Source organism: Notothenia coriiceps, unplaced genomic scaffold (genome assembly GCF_000735185.1).
Source record: "Notothenia coriiceps isolate Sejong01 unplaced genomic scaffold, NC01 NC01_scaffold00001859, whole genome shotgun sequence".
NCBI lineage: Eukaryota > Metazoa > Chordata > Actinopteri > Perciformes > Nototheniidae > Notothenia > Notothenia coriiceps.
In genome coordinates, this window is record NW_011334560.1 from 10837 (window position 1) to 27149 (window position 16313).

General features: G+C 41.5%; 2 protein-coding genes across 2 annotated transcripts; one reads left to right on the forward strand and one right to left on the reverse strand.

Moving 5' to 3' along the window:
• Positions 1 to 632: 632 nt before the first annotated feature.
• Positions 633 to 7976, reverse strand: LOC104964125 (roundabout homolog 3-like). The gene is made up of 10 exons (XM_010792849.1): positions 7965 to 7976; positions 7457 to 7640; positions 5819 to 6058; positions 5327 to 5366; positions 5032 to 5171; positions 3715 to 3993; positions 3081 to 3228; positions 2395 to 2610; positions 1313 to 1509; positions 633 to 766 (listed from the first exon to the last, which is right to left on the reverse strand). The coding sequence occupies exons 1-10, from the start codon at positions 7974 to 7976 to the stop codon at positions 633 to 635; spliced, it is 1590 nt and encodes a 529-aa protein (XP_010791151.1).
• Positions 7977 to 12568: 4592 nt separating this feature from the next.
• On the forward strand, positions 12569 to 14572 carry LOC104964136 (roundabout homolog 2-like; the record flags this gene model as incomplete). Its single annotated transcript, XM_010792859.1, has 4 exons — positions 12569 to 12733; positions 12820 to 12941; positions 13731 to 13947; positions 14448 to 14572. Coding segments are annotated over exons 1-4 (594 nt in total), but the record flags the coding sequence as incomplete, so codon positions are not given.
• Between the last annotated feature and the right edge of the window lie 1741 nt (positions 14573 to 16313).

The following is a 16313-nucleotide window of genomic DNA, read 5'->3' on the forward strand; positions in this document are numbered from 1 at the left end:
AGATACACGCTTTACAACATCAGGAGGATATGTCCCCAGCTGACCCAGAAAGCGACGCAGGTTCTGGTCCAGGCTCTCGTCATCTCACGCTTAGACTACTGCAACTCCCTCCTGGCTGGTCTACCTGCATGTGCCATCCGACCTCTGCAGCTCATCCAGAATGCAGCGGCTCGTCTGGTCTTCAACCTTCCTAAATTCTCCCACACCACGCCGCTCCTCCACTCCCTTCACTGGCTTCCGGTAACTGCTAGAATCCACTTCAAGACACTGGTACTTGTGTACCATGCTGCGAATGGATCTGGCCCTTCCTACATCCAGGACATGGTTAAACCGTACACCCCAGCACGTGCACTCCGCTCTGCATCAGCCAAACAGCTCACTGCACCCGCACTGCGAGGGGGACCCAAGTTCCCATCAGCAAAAACACGTGGGTTTGCTATCCTGGCTCCAAAATGGTGAATGATTCTATAATAATTCTGTTTTCTTCAAGTTTGTATCTTGTTGGTCGAATAGATTTATTGTAAGTCGCTTTGGATAAAAGCGTCAGCTAAATGAAATGTAATGTAACTTTTACTATATTAGAGACAACAGAAATGTAGCTGGTATTGTTCCTCTGACTGGAGAGAAGATATTTAAACCCAGACCCAAGCCCACTCACCTCCTTGCGCATCTCTTCTGTAAGCTGAACTCTTGGACACCTTTTTCTTCACTCTGGATTTTTGGTTGGGGGGAGTGCAGGTTTCTGCTGGGGAGGAGCGACTGTGCACTGTATGAGGAGAGGGGAGATCAATTAGAGTTTATTATACATATACAGTATAGACATGAGGGATTGATGTATTCACTGCATACTCCATATTCTATAACACCCCTGTTGTGCAATATTATTATATATATATATATATATATATATATATACTGCTTCGTAATTGTTATTAGTATTACTGGCTTAGTTAGACAACTCAACTTCTGTAATAAATCTGTAAATAATTGTGGAATATATACTTCCACGTTTAATACTATCACTTTGCTGCCATCACACTATTTAATACATGCTAAACTATATTTTGAAATACTGTACTGGATGTGTTTTTTTTTTAATTGTTATTTATGTTATTTCAATTTTTATCTTTAAACAATTTGCAGCTCTTTATTTTTTCGCTGTAACAATGTAAATGTACCTCTGTGAGACAAATAAAGGTTTTTGATTCAAAATACAAACAGTGAGTAAGCACAGGGTGAAAGAGCACATGCATGTTCAGCTTTTATTATCTTGTTTTCTGATGTGTGTGTTTTTCCAGGCTTGTCTCCTTACCCGGTGTAGTGCTGCCGCTGTCTGGGTTGAGCGTGGGCCCCTGGCTGTGTGGACCGCGGGGGGCGGGGCTCTGGCACTGCAGCATGCCAGCCGCCGATGAGCCGTGATGCTGCTGGCCGGAGAGGCTAGGGATGGAGGGGGGGGGCAGAGGGCTGGGGGCCTGGGGAACTGGCACCGGACCACAGGCCAACCTTCTGCTGTGGAGGAGAGGCAGCGTGAGAGGAGAGGAGACCCAGAACCAGAACCATCTCTGGGTCAGACAGAGCAGGGGTATAGAAACTGTGTGTGCTTTTCATCCCGTTTGGTTCCCTGTTTCTGTTATGATTTTACTCAGCACGTCGTAGTTAGGGATTCATTAGTTAGTCGTTTATAGGTTAGTGTTAAGTGTTCTTTTGCTGGAAACTCAAATTCTACATGAATCAAAAATATATATTGTTAACATTTGGCCAAAGGATTTAATATTTGGCTTACAATGGAAAATGACCACTATGGTTAAAAATAAAACAAATAAATAAATTACAATAGTTTTTCCTGAATATGAGAACATGACTGTGCAGCTACAGTGCAGCTACAGTGCAGCTACAGTGTACACATGCATTATTGAAATGAGAATATGGAACCTAGCATTTGTAAATAATAAATAGCAGTGTTAATAAAACAGCAGCCACTTTGAAACCTAACCCTACTGCTCAAACAGATTAAGGGTGTATTGGCGAGTTAAATTAAGGCATAACATTAAGAATTGTATGGTTTGTGAGTTTAATTATTCATTTATAACAGTAATATTGAGGTTTTTATTTTAAGGGGAATACACTTACTTTAAATGTGTAATATATGTAAAAATAGAACAAAATAGGACAGGGCGAGCTGTAAATTCATGAATAATCTACTGTAATGGAATTATTTCTCCATGTCTACAGGTTGATCTGAACCTCACAATAACTGTATTCACGTGTTGCATCTCAATGACCATTACACTGAACACCACGGTACTGTATAGCCAATGAGTTTTGAAGAGTTCAGGGTCATGAGTGACTTTGGATTTCTACGTCAACACATGGTTGGAGAGCCTCCTCACATACCGTGACAGCTGCTGGTCTGCTTGGCTGAGGTGTGGGGGGTCATGGGGGCCCCGGGGCTCCTCGTGAGGCGAAGGGGTGAGCGTGGCGGTGGACTGGTGACTGTAGGAGGTGGCTGGAGAGGAGGCGGTGTTCCTGTGTAGGGGGGAGGGTCCGTCCTCGCAGCCCTCCATCAGATAGGTCCTCTCTGGCAGGGGGGGGCACCACTCTTCATCCGACCTACAGCCATAGAGAGGAGTGTTACAGCTGGATGATAGTCAGACAGTCTTCTCAGAAAAAAAAAAAGTCTCATTTCACAACCCTAACCCACTCTGAGGCGATCAAACATTAACTCTGTTCTCTCAGCATCCGCTCAGTTAGGGGGTCTTGCCGTTGGCTAAACCTCAGGGGGCTCAGCTCTTACTCGGGGGGGATTCTGCTCTGAGCTACAGGACAATATGTGTGCTCTGAGTCTGCAGAGAGGGAATGGAAAGAGGAACACAGCAAATTGTGTTTCAGAGGTGGCGAAAACAGTTTAATCACTAACGCTATTGACCCAGGCCCAGGTAATTGAGTTGTTACAGCCAGAGGCAGCGAGGGGGGGAGGGGGTCGATACCTAATGTGCCTGTTATAGGTGACAGTGAGTGTAAAAGATGGTGCAGCAGTGTAATACTAATTTATAAAGATGTGTGAAGGGAAGCTGACTCACCCTATGTCCATGTCCTCGTGCTCCGGGGGCTGATCGTCCGGCTCACACTGTTCCAGCTCTCCGATGGGGGGGGGCGGGGGCAACGCTTCCATCCAGGTCAGAGACGGGGTCTTCACAGCCTTACCCATGGCCTTCTGTTTGGGCTTACCTATAACACAGAGACACACAGTGAGTCATATGAAGAGGAAACGTTGTCGTGGTGACGTCACTGTAGAAATATGTCTAAGCTCATTCAGACAAAGAGTGAGAGCAAAAGTCTTTGTGCAATGGAGACAGGACTCAGAGAGACTCGGGGAGAGCAGGAACTTTGATGGCAAACACTGATGGTTTATTTGGAGCTTTGGCCGGAGAATTGACAAAGACATGTGCTGTGTTATAGAACCATAACACCTCTATCAGCTGACGCCAACAGGCAGGAACAGGGAGACAAAACCCTGAAAGCAGCCCAAGGTTGCAGGCCTGTGCTCAGTGAGGGCAGAACAAACTGATAAAATGGGTCAAAGTTATGGGCCTAGGAGAATATTTCCCCAACATTCATGGTGTATCAAAAAATATATAGTATCCCACATAGATATTATTCGAAGCTAGTCCGTCTTAATAAAGCGGGGGTGCGTTGGCAGGATGTGGCCCTCACCAGTGCAGCGGTCCGGCTGGGCATACTGGGCCCCAGAGGGCCCGGGCTGGGGGATCCAGTGTCCCTCCTCCTGCTGCTCGCTGTTGTGGGACCCCTGGGTGTGGGTGGGGCAAGGCGTGATGGAGGTGGAGGCGTAGGGGGTGGGGGAGGTGTGCTGGGCGTAGGTGAAGCCGTGCATCTCCTCGTTGGTGGCGTCGATGGTGCTGTAGATCGGGCCCTCAGTGGAGCCCCCCATGCTGTACTTCTCCGTCTGGTTCAGGTAGTTGGAGATACCCGCCTCTGCAGGGAGGGGGTGGGGGGGGTTACATTAGGCACAGAGTTCTTTAATAACTCTACTTATCACCATACTCAAAACTTACTTATGAAAAGCTGCCGCAACAGCTACTCAATTTATAACAATATACAATTATATTATATTATTATTTCTTTATAAAGAGGTCAAGGCAGCAGTTGTTATTAATCTGAATCAGAATTATTATTAATAAAGTATAATGATACAGGGGGAAAAGTGTTTTTGTGACAGTAGTTCCCTCTTCTGAAAATATACATAAAATATAATGTATTATATAATATAAGTAGCAATAATCTGCAATATAATATCATATAAGATATATAAACAAAATAATTAAAGTAAAATGTCCAATAAAAGATAAAGAGTCAAGTGCCAAAAAGTTCAAAATATGTCAAAGCTTGAAAGCAAAAAAGGATAATTTATTCTGAAATGCATTTTGTACCTCTATTGTCCCTTGGAATGTGTCCGTTTTTATATATATATATATATATATATATATCTTAACTATTTTAATTATTTAGACTGATTTGTTTTGGTTTTGGGACCATTTAGTATCTANAGTCACCTATATAGTATAGTATAAAAACGGACACATTCCAAGGGCAATAGAGGTGACAAAATGCATTTCAGAATAAATTATCCTTTTTTGCTTTCAAGCTTTGGACATATTTTGAACCTTTTTGCACCTGGACTATATATATATATATATATATATATCTTAACTATTTTAATTATTTAGACTGATTTGTTTTGGTTTTGGGACCATTTAGTATCTAGGGTTGGATTAGTCTTAGAATATTGTATTAGTAATAGATGTTTTTTTCTATGTTAGTAATATATATATAATATATATTTTGAATAGGTTTTGTGTCTGAGTCCCTTATGCTACAGCTCTGGACAGCTTATAAGTGTGTCCCAGTTCACATATCTCCAATATGTCTCATGACTCTAGTTGTATTTTTACATTTTCTGTTAATACATTAATTGAATTGAACACAGGCATGTACTGAATAGTTTGTTCCTACCGTTGTAGTATCTCTCGGCGGTGTCGTGGTTGGCGGTGCAGCAGGTGACATCTTCCTTCCCGCTGTGCACCAGGTTGGTGGCGGGCCAGGAGTCGGCCAGCCACGGGTAGTTTCCCATGCTCCCCCCGAGAACCCCCGGCCTGCAGAGGAGACTTCCGTTAGTGTGGGGGTCACAGTACAACAGTCACTGACAGTGAGAAACATCTACAATATCAGTCCAGTTATTACTGTGAATTCAAAGAGAATACAGAGAGATGGCAGGATATAAATGGACTGTAGGATGCTATTCGATTACCTTCCATTGAGTCCTGCTCCCTCTACATGAGGAAAACCAACTGCAGGAGACAGAGAGGAAGAGAGTGATGAGAAGCAGCTTTGTGGCCTCCTTTGCTTACAGTGTGTGTTATTGTTACAAAACACAATGCTTATTCTCAAGATCAGCTGTTCCCACTCTCACAGAAATGTGCAAATATGCATTCCAATTTAAATGTTTATTTTCCCTTTAAAAAAAAATATATAATTTTTTCGCCTTAAAAGAATAAAAACACTGAAAAGATGACTTTAATTAAATGTATTATGTTAGTTGAAAGCAATATAAATAAGTTGAACCTTATATATTTTGTTCAAAGTTAATATTATTGGTTCAATTAACCTAATACAGTTCAATCTGTTGACATTTAATTAGAGTCAACATTACAGTGTTTTCAGTGTATGAAAAGCTTTGGGCTGCGATCTGAGTGCTTCCACAATAAGACATCACTGTGTCCTCCACCATGTGGGCCCTGACCTGCGGGGGTGTAGTTGAAGGAGGCGGTGTAGTGGCTCAGCTCCTTCCTCTTCTTGCGGCGGCAGTAGATCCAGACGCTGAAGCCCATGAGGATGACCCAGCAGGCCCCCCCGATGCCCGCGATGAAAGCCGGCTGCTTCACCACGTCGGTAATCTGCTCCGCCAGACTCACGCTGCTCTCCTCGCTGCCGTCGCTGGGGCCCCCCCCGCCTGGAGCAGAGGGCGCTTCAGCTGGCAGCTCTGGGGGAAGAAACGAGACGACAAATCAGATCAACTCAACTAAGGGGAACTACAGATCATACATCATCTTCTTTGTTGATCTGTTGTGCTTCAATGTCTTTTAACCAAACCAATAAAAACCTAGTGCATAAAGTTAAACATCAATCAAACCCTATTGTATATGATTGAGCCTAGAGCCGTAGAGACATTATATAATATGATACAAACCAGAGAGTTTGTTACTTGGGCACAGAAACTAAATGCAAACTTCAACATTATTAACATTTAGCAGGTTTACGATTAACTTTATTGATGACCTTTGTGTAGAGTGTTAGCATGTTCAAATATGATGTTGTTGGGAAAATACTGAATGTTCCTTCTATATCAGTGTAGCACATGATAACAGAGGCCCTACGTAGCTGTGTACTAGCCGGATGTATGACTACGTGGATGACGCTCATGAGACACTGTGTTGAAGTTATGATAGCTATGCTCCTAGCTATGCTCCTAAGATTGGCATGATGACACAGCCCTGCCTAGAGAGATAGGCATATGACTGTCATGTGTGTTGCTTACGCAGGCCTTTGCTAATCATTCTGAACTAATGTCAGAATACTGCTTTGAACCAGTGTTCTTCCATCTTGTTGACTGTAACACCCTCTCTTGTATATAAGCATCTGAAGGACACTGTTCTGGGAACTATTCGTCCCACGCAGCCCTGTGTGTGATGACTACTTCCATTCTTGGAGGGATAATAAATACATGTATCCTAATATTGAAGATCAAGCCGGTGACGAGTGATATTTTTCTAACAGATGTGAATCTCTTTTATTCTGCATAGAAGTGCTAATAAAGGGATTGGATAATAAACAAGAAGGTTTAGCACTGTTCATGACTATAACAGACTCATATTTATTTTACAGTCAAAAATGACATTACAGGCTGCTCCTTCAATACTTATATATATATATATATTTCTGCTTACTTTTTTCTAATAATAATAATAATACATTTGATTGATATAGTGCCTTTAAAATGTATGCAAAGACACATTGACAGATACATATCAAAATTCATACATAATAAAACCAACACACCAAAAATAAAATAAAATATTGCTATTTTTTGTATTTATACCATGGCTATGTCTTTATCTGATTTTATTAAAGTATGATTGCCTCGTTAATTAAAATGTTAGACTACTGTTTTTATTGTTGTCTTTTATCTGCTCTGTCCCTTTGCTGTAACAATGTACATTTCCCTGCTGTGGGGGAAAATGAAATGATTTCTGATTCCGAAACCCTCAGGATTCATCCTCTGGGGACATTGATTGTGTGTACAGAATGTCATGACAATCCCTCCGAAAGTTGTTGAGATATGAAACTGTTATTCCTGCAGCTGTTGTTGTGGTGGACTCACTGATGAGCACGGACAGTGGCTGGCTGCGGGCCCCCACCCCGGCGCTGGTCACCGCCGCGACCTCCAGCTGGTAGAGCACGCCGGGCACCAGGCCCCTCAGTGCCGTGGACAGAGTGTCCCCGTCCACCGTCCGGTTGATGTAGTACCGCGTCTGGTTGTCTCCGCCGCTGCCCACACACCAAACCTGAGGGACACAGGGAGATGGCCGGGATATATTTGTTCTGCTCAATTCTCTTTTAAATGTATTAGTGTATGAGATCAAGCTGAAACTGTATTTGCATTTATTCCCTGATGAAATCACTAACAATGTTGCAATATTTCATCAGTGTGCTGTGCACTCAGATATTCACTGTGTTGGATGTACAGTAGAGATTGAACCTGACCACTAACCAGTGAGTTCTGAAGTCTTAAACACAGCCTCAGGATTTCTGTTGCCCTGCATGGAGCCAGAATGAACTAAATATTAAGGTCATCTAGAGACAGAATTCTCAGGTGACTGTCTAATAACCCCCAGCTCCATTATTTGTGAGTAGTTTGAATTTAATTGAATCAATCCTCTTATTCTTAAAATGTGAACATTAAGGCGAGACACTTCAGGATGACACATGAATCTTTCTGTACTGGGCAATTCAACCGGGTAACAGTTTTTGTCTTGCTGCTTATATTCAAATAAATATAAAAATATAAAAAAACTTCAAAAGAACACATTTAGGTGTTTCATTTAAGTGCATTATAAAATTTGTTATTTGCATATTTTCAAATACAACTTCATAAGACTTCAAACGATAATTGTCTTTCATTGAACTTTAATAGTAATGTCTATTAGTTCATGTTAAACTATTCATCTGACATTCTTTTAACTTTTATGGAATTTTACAATACACATCTGTAAAGGCTGATTCCTCAAAACAACTAACACTATTCTGAAGGTTTTAAGATAGGGCATTTTTCATATATTTATCATATATTAGAGTCATATAACATTTACATTTTTTAAACATTTTTTTATAGTTGCATTTAATATAATTTAATATAATAATATATAATAACATAATTTGCATATAAAACCATAACATTTAAGACTAAATGTATTACAAAACATTGCCTTACAGTTTTTCTCGATTGCTAACACACTAAAGTTATACATGAAGCACAATTATTTTAACTGACATTCAAAGAGCAAAACAACGGCTCAAATCTCCAAAACTAAAATAATTGTGCTTCATGTATAACTTTAGTGTGTTAGCAATCGAGAAAAACTGTNTGCTGATGTATTTAATGTCGTAGAACAAAATGTCAATTAACTCTTAAATTTGTGTCAACCACAGACCTTATTTCGAGCTATTTTCCAAAACCCTATGGAAAAAATGCATTGCTTTTTGAGGAAGGAACCGGAAGTGCCAAAAATGCTAAATTACTTCCGGGTTTTACGACGCGTCACTGCGGTTCTCTATTGGGATCATTTGTATTAATGTGGACCGGAGGGAGAGGGTGACGAGCATAAGTTTCACTTTCATTTTTTATTTCAATTCCAATTTTGGTCATGAAGAATATGTTTCTCTGTTGTTCATAAAGCATAAAGCAACAGCATCAGAGCATGGTGCAGAGTGTCTAGATGAGTCCGTCATTCTTATTAAACATCCATTTTGTAGTCCGTTGTATAGAAAACTGTAATTTCCATAGTTTCCCCACAGCAGCAGACGCACACAATGACGTCCGCTGGCGCATCATAAACACGTCGGATAGTGAAAGTGCATTCGGATTCTCTAAAGTACCGCAGTCTCTTCTCCTAAGTCCTTTTGAATTCTCCTATCCACTATCCCTTAACTTAGGAGCTGATTTTTAAACTATCCAGTATCCGAACGCAACCCGAGTTTTTTTCAAATGAAATGGCGGTCCGGTCTCCCCAGCAGAGTGGATTTAAAAGCAGCAGCAAGCGGAGGAATCACTAATAAATGTGAGTATTGGGTTTCAACTTACTTTAAATTAAGTAATGTCACACACGTCAAACCCAAGTGGCATTAAAACGTAAATTTTCGTTAAATAATATGGATAAATACGTGAAGTTAGTGGTGCTAACTAGCTACCTGGACGTACTGCACTGTTGTTTACACTTATTTTTAATTCAATTCAGAAGTTTACTAAAGTCATACAGAGAAATTGGCTCTGTTATAGATAAGTTATAGTTCATATTACATAAATAGACCAAAGTGAAAACATTTAGACCAGTATACGTGGGATTTATAAAATGCTACCCTGACGTGTAGCTGCTGTTTGCTTTATTTATTTCTCTGACATGTTGCAATGTTTTACTGTTTATTAAACTTTGGGACAACATTACAACCTTTGTATTCAGCTCATGCTGCTTTGAGGTAGGGCAAAAAAAAGCCTATTTTAGATATTTCCACCAGATTTGATCATCTTTTATTTAGGTTAAAGTTTATGTAATTGATCCTAATCCCATAATAATAATAATAATAATAATAATAATAATAATAAGACAATCAAAAATAGACAGCAGCCTTTAGCTTAATATTAGTTTGTGCAGTGCTGTCAAAGGGATGCACGTGTGAGTGTCACTTATTCTCTCTAGTTTTTTAAAAACCAAAACAGTACATCATTTTAAATGATCCTTTAAGGATTGTTTGTCTGAAATGCTTAAGAGTTAAATGTTGCAATAATACTTTTGCAACCCTGTGTTTAATATGATTAATTCACTTTTGTATTGTTGTCTTGTTTTTCTCTGTAATTAGGACTATCCTGGAGAAATGGATCTGCTGAGGAAGGACCCCTAATCTGAAAAGTGCACAGCGGATCATCAGGACAGAGCTGCCATCCACCTGGAAACCCCAAGGTGCTGGAGAAGGACCCCTAACCCCAGCGGATCATCAGGACAGAGCTGCCATCCACCTGGACACCCCGCGGTGCTGGAGAAAGCAAAACGGCGATCAGGAACATCCTCCACCCAGACCTCTGCTTACTGCCGTCCTACAGACTTGTGCCTTAGTTTCAGAATTTGATTTTTTTCTGTGTCTTTTCTTTTAATAGATATAGCTTGAGTCTGTCTGATTCCCCAAACAGCTGCTTATATATACTTGCTGCACATATAATACAAATAAACAACTCCATAAACACACTTTTGCTGATATTTGTGTTACTGCTGGTGATGTTAAATAACATGATTGATTTCCTCTGTCTCAATTATCAAAGTTATAATAATAGAAGACATGAAGCTGCAGAGAGAGGATGGATGTATTCTTACCTCTACTTTGTGATAAGATGAAAATATAAAATTAAAATAGTAATTGTTAAACACATTGTTTATTTCATTTACTGAGGTTTTACGGGCCAAAAGTTGTATTTACAAGTATTAAAAATAAGCATAGTACACCAAACCAACTGAGACCCGTCTGTCCGCCGCATCTACGCACTGTACAACACACAAACCTACAATAAAATAAAGTAATATCCAGGGGATGCATGCAGAGCTGTAATTGGCTGAGATAAGTCCGGCGTGCGTCACAACTCTTTTAAACATCACTGTTGCCGGAAATGCATCCGTGGAGGACCCATCAGTGTATCCTCGGTTATAGCTCCTCCAGAGAGCCTCCACGACGCTCGATGCTCGGTCCTCGATGTGCACTTAGAGAAATGCGTGCGTGCGTGCGTGCGTGCTATTCTCCCAGTAGGCCACAGCCTTGTTTGTGAACTCTCTCTGAGCATCTCCTCCACAGAGTAACCTTGAATATAGCCTGCAATTAATTAAAACACACACGCAAAATGAGATGAGTATTAGTCATTCTAGTGGTTTCCTTCTTTGGTCTAATTGTGCAGTTTAGCACAGAGCTAGTTCAAGAGGAACCTGCACAGTACCCTTGGGGAAAATCTAAATGTGTCAAACAAATGGTTGAAGAGGCATCTGTGACTGCCGCTCTGCCAAGGTGACAATCAATTCACAGAGAAAAAGGAAGGGACTGGGGAAGGGGGTTGAAGGGTGTGGGGGGGTTAAAGCACCTGGGGAGTGCCACAAGGCTGAGAACATGCCCTTATTTCTACTGGCAGCTGTTCCTCCTAACAGGCCTCATTACATTATTCAACAGGACTGCACATTGTATTATTCACAGATCTTCTAGTGAGCACAAACGTGTTGGTTCTGAGTGACTTTGCCCTCATCATATTAGAGGAAGTCTACATTAACATTTACAAGTTAAGTACGGGGGAGTCAACGACAGTAATCCAGGAAACCTTTTTTTTCCAAATATTTCATACGGTTCACTAGCTCTCTGTTCTGTGGGCCCTGCAAAGAAGCCAGTGCTCACACACAGTTCTGTCTCTGTAAATGGGGGGAAATGTCTCAGATCGATCCACACAAACCTCTCCCAGCTAGGACAGGGGAGAGGACGGATGGATGAGGAGGAGAGTGGTGGGAGGGAACGAGATGTAGATCCAACACATGCTTACGATCTGAAGTGAAAGGACGCATGTATTAGTTTGGGTTTTGAGTTCAAATATCAACATGTTTCTCCAGAATAGCAGACTCAGATTTTAGACATTTCATGTAAATGTATCTTACTTGAGTATTTCTAATTCTTTACATTTAAGGCAAATATTGCACTTCACCTCAACCAGCTTTTGTCGTTTGTTATATTAAGTATAATAGTCACATGTCTGCATTCATTAATTTTCCTGTTATACTTTAGAAATCAGTTGATAACTTCAGCTTGCTTGGTGGAAAACTACCAATCACAGCAGAGGAAAAACGTTCTGATTGTTTGTGCTGGAATATTGCTAATACCATTAGGAGTAGATTATCTGTTCCATGCACTACTGTCAGGATATAGTCACAGTTTGAGCAAAATTTGGCCTAAAAGTTATTTCCATAAAAAAATGTACCTTTTAAGTATATTTCTGGAAGGAAGGTAAAATAAGTAATTATGTTAGGTGCTTCAACTGTACAGTGAATTGTTGCTGTTGTAAAGATTGTGAATACAGAGACATGAGTTTTGCTCAGGAAACATTTTGATGCGCAGGAGACTTTATTGTAACGGCGAGCAGCTGGTCGGTAAAGTTCCCGAACTGATCCTCTGTTGTTTCTTCCCTCCCTCATCAGCCAATCAGCAGGCAGCACCTGGCAGACTGTAGCCGACATGGTGAAGATTGAAACACACACCATCACCGGCCTCCTCCCCAACACCATCTACCTGTTCATCGTTCGAGCGGTGAACGCCTACGGCCTGAGCGACCCCAGCCCCATCTCTGAGCCCGTCAGGACCCAAGGTCAGTCTGCAGACTCTGCACTCTCAGGTAGAACATGACTCACAAAGGGAACTGTAGCAGAGGAGTGAACATGAGTGTTTCCACAGATGTGAGTCCCACGGGGCAGGGCGTGGACCACAGGCAGGTGCAGAGGGAGCTGGGGGAGGTGGCCGTCCAGCTGCAGGAGCCCGTGACCCTGACGCCGTCCTCCATCAGAGTGTCCTGGACCGTGAGTGGCGCTTTGTTTTATTTTAAGGAAGGACACTTGGGAGGTTCAGAATGGACACATTTTACCCATTTCTCCTGTTGAGGATTATATTTGACATATGCCCAGACCTTTCACCTAGTTTATCACTTTCTACTCTCCTCGACTCTCCGTGCAGAGCACGCATGGGAGTGCCACTTTGTCTCCTTATTATTGCTTGTTGTACACTGAGAGAGGTTTTAGGTTAGTGGAACGCATAATTAAGTTGAATCTAATATTTTGTAACTTAATATTATTGCTTTCAACTAACCTAATAGAGTTATGTGAAATCAGACATAATACATTTCATTAAAGTCAGTGTTTCCGTCCTTTCATTGTGGGTCAGGCATAGTTTGATACGGGATATTTGCTGGCTCTAGGGACATCTAAGATAAGATATACTTTATTGATCCCAAATTAGAATGTTTTTTTAAGTAGTCCATCTTATCGGAGAATTGTCTACACTTTGGAAAATATTCTCTTAGCTAGGAGCCAGAGTGCTTTGATTGTTATGTCTATTCCTGCTGACATTTATTTCAAACTAGCTAAATACATGAGGCTGGGTGAGAGATCTTCAGAGTTGGTTGGGCATGAGGGTTTTCACTTCGCTGCTGCAAATGTTTTTGTCGTCTCTCCGGCCGTAACTTCCAATAAACCTTCAGTGTCTGCCATCAGGTAGAGCTCTCCTTTTGTTTCCAGTCCATGCTCCAGATGTTTCCTAAACGTCTCCTTCCTCTTATCTTTCTCTAATGTCCCCCTCTGTCCACTCCTCAGGTGGACCGTCAGTCTCAGTACGTGCAGGGCTACCGGCTCTTCTACCGGCCCAGCGGGGGGTCCTGGCTCCTGCAGGATATCAACTCCCCCTCTGAACGCAGCACCACTCTCACCAACCTGCTCAAAGGAACCGAGCACGAGATAAAGATCCGTCCATATTTCGATGACTTCCAGGGAAAGGACAGTCGGACGTTACTGGTTCGAACCACAGAAGAAGGTGATACATCTTGTGGCTTCTGAAAGAGATGCACAGAAAGCCTCTTTAAATAAACTAAGGTTGACTTCTTTGACATTGCGGGGCCTTGGAATCGGACGTTTATTAGCCTGTCTGACACCACATTAATCTCAGTAATGTTATCTCACTTGGCGGTTAATTTTATATCCTCCGCACTTCTGGGTTCATTTATATTGATTCTTTTTTCATTCAATTCGCCCTCCACACACTGCTATTTCTGCAGCCTGAGGTTTTTTATCAGGGTTATATGAGCTGATACAAACTCAAGATTAAAAACAAGGGAGCACATATTTTACGCCATCAGCACTTTGGATCGACCCGAGAAGCTTAGTCTGGGGAAAATAAACTATCACTAACTTTTTTAAGAAATAATTAATTTCCCTATCTGATACAGCTCTTTCATGTTTCTTGTCTTGTGTTTTACATGTCCTCCCTTTATCCACTGTCATGTGTGTACTCACTCCAAATTCTGCCTCTCACAGTCCCCAGTGCCCCACCGAGATCTGTTACCGTGGTGACGGTGAAGCTAAGCAACAGCTCCAACATCAGCGTCTCCTGGGAGCCCCCCCCCAGCGAGATGCAGAATGGTATCATCCAGGAGTACAGGGTAAATACCTCTGCCCGGTCCGCTGTCACTTTGTCTTATCTGCAGGAAACAAGCACCACCACCTAAGAATACATAAATACACAGCACAAAGCTGCGAGAACACATTGAACACGCAGAGAAAACACTGCTTTAGGAAAGGGGACATGTCACCATACTTGGATAGGGCTCAACATGTTGGAAAGTTCCATTTTAACCACAAAACTCAATCAGCACATTACTTACATTACAGTTTTTCTCGATTGCTAACACACATTTTTTTATTATTTGCTCAGTTTCTCAGAACACTAAACACAATTCACAAAACCACACACCCAAAGTGAAAAACACCTAATTTCTCCTGCTAAATGAAGAAATGCCCTCAAAACTACATAAACACTTACCAAATGCAAACTTTAGCACCAAACATAACACACTTCATTTTTAATACTAGATGGTTTTACCACCCAATTACACACTGCTGAGCACTTTCATCTTTTATGGGCTATGCTCTGTACATAGAGGTTTCTGCAGAGAAAGATTGCTTGAGTATACAGAAATACAGTAAATGAAGAAATACAAATGAGTTGTTGGAAAAAATCATATTTTATTCAAAGATAACATTGTGCAACATGCATCTCAGCACATAGTTACTCTGCTTCGGATCTCTCTAAGTGAGATGGCATTGTTTGCAAAAACCCAGTTTGTAACTGCTGCTTCCTGTGCCTCGTTGATAATCCTTAGCCTTCCACCTAGACCTCTTTGTTTCTCAGTCCTTCAGATAAACAACAAATATATAGTGGTTGGTCAGTGTCTGTGTTGCATAATAGTAAATTGTGCAGGATTTTTGTACAGTTATAGTATACAACATGCTAACAATTCAGTTACAGTAATGAAGTAAATACGTTTCACACAACAGATATAAGCACTGATATATCATGAGTTATGCAGAGCTGAACACTGGTAACTAGACTGTTTTCAAGTCTAAGTGTCCGGATTACAGAGGCAACAGTTCATCGGTTTAGATTAGGCTGAACCCTCTGTCCAGCCCCTCATCGACAAACCATGGTTGATAACATTTCATTTCATTAGAGAGTATTCTTCTTTGTCCATGTCCTCTCCCTCCAGCTCTACCTCTACCTCTCATTCTTCCTTCTCTCACTCTCACCCACCTCTTCCTCCTCTCACTCTCAGCCCAGCTCTTCCTCTTCCTTCCATGTTGGCTCTCATTGTTGCTGTAAGAAAGTACTCACCTGTGGTCTTTTTATAGTGCTAACATCCTGATTGATGAGCCAACAATTATGCCATCAGGTGTTTGGTCAGGTGGAACGTGTTTCTTGATCATTGGTCCATGTGTGAGGCATTTTGAATATCAGTGTTTGAAACCTGCTAACATGTGACTTCATGTCAGATTCCTGTGTCTTACGTGGGGAAACGTGTGCAGTGGTTTGCAAAAAGTGCCATGTTGATTTGCAAATTGTGTGAGAAGCTGAAAACGTGTTTAGAGTTTTGGAGATTTGAGCCGATGTTTTGCTCTTTGAGTGTCAGTTAAAATAATTGTGCTTTATGTATAATTTTATGTATAATTTTAGTGTTAGCAATCGAGAAAAACTGTAGCCTAATGTGTGGTGAAACACAGTATGCACGCTACACTCACTCTATACTACACCCGCAGTCCGCTGTGTCAGGGACATGTCAAGGACAGCCCGCCGGCCTTCCCTTCAAACGATTTGATTGGTCGGAAGGAAAGCCCGCCGGCCCTTCC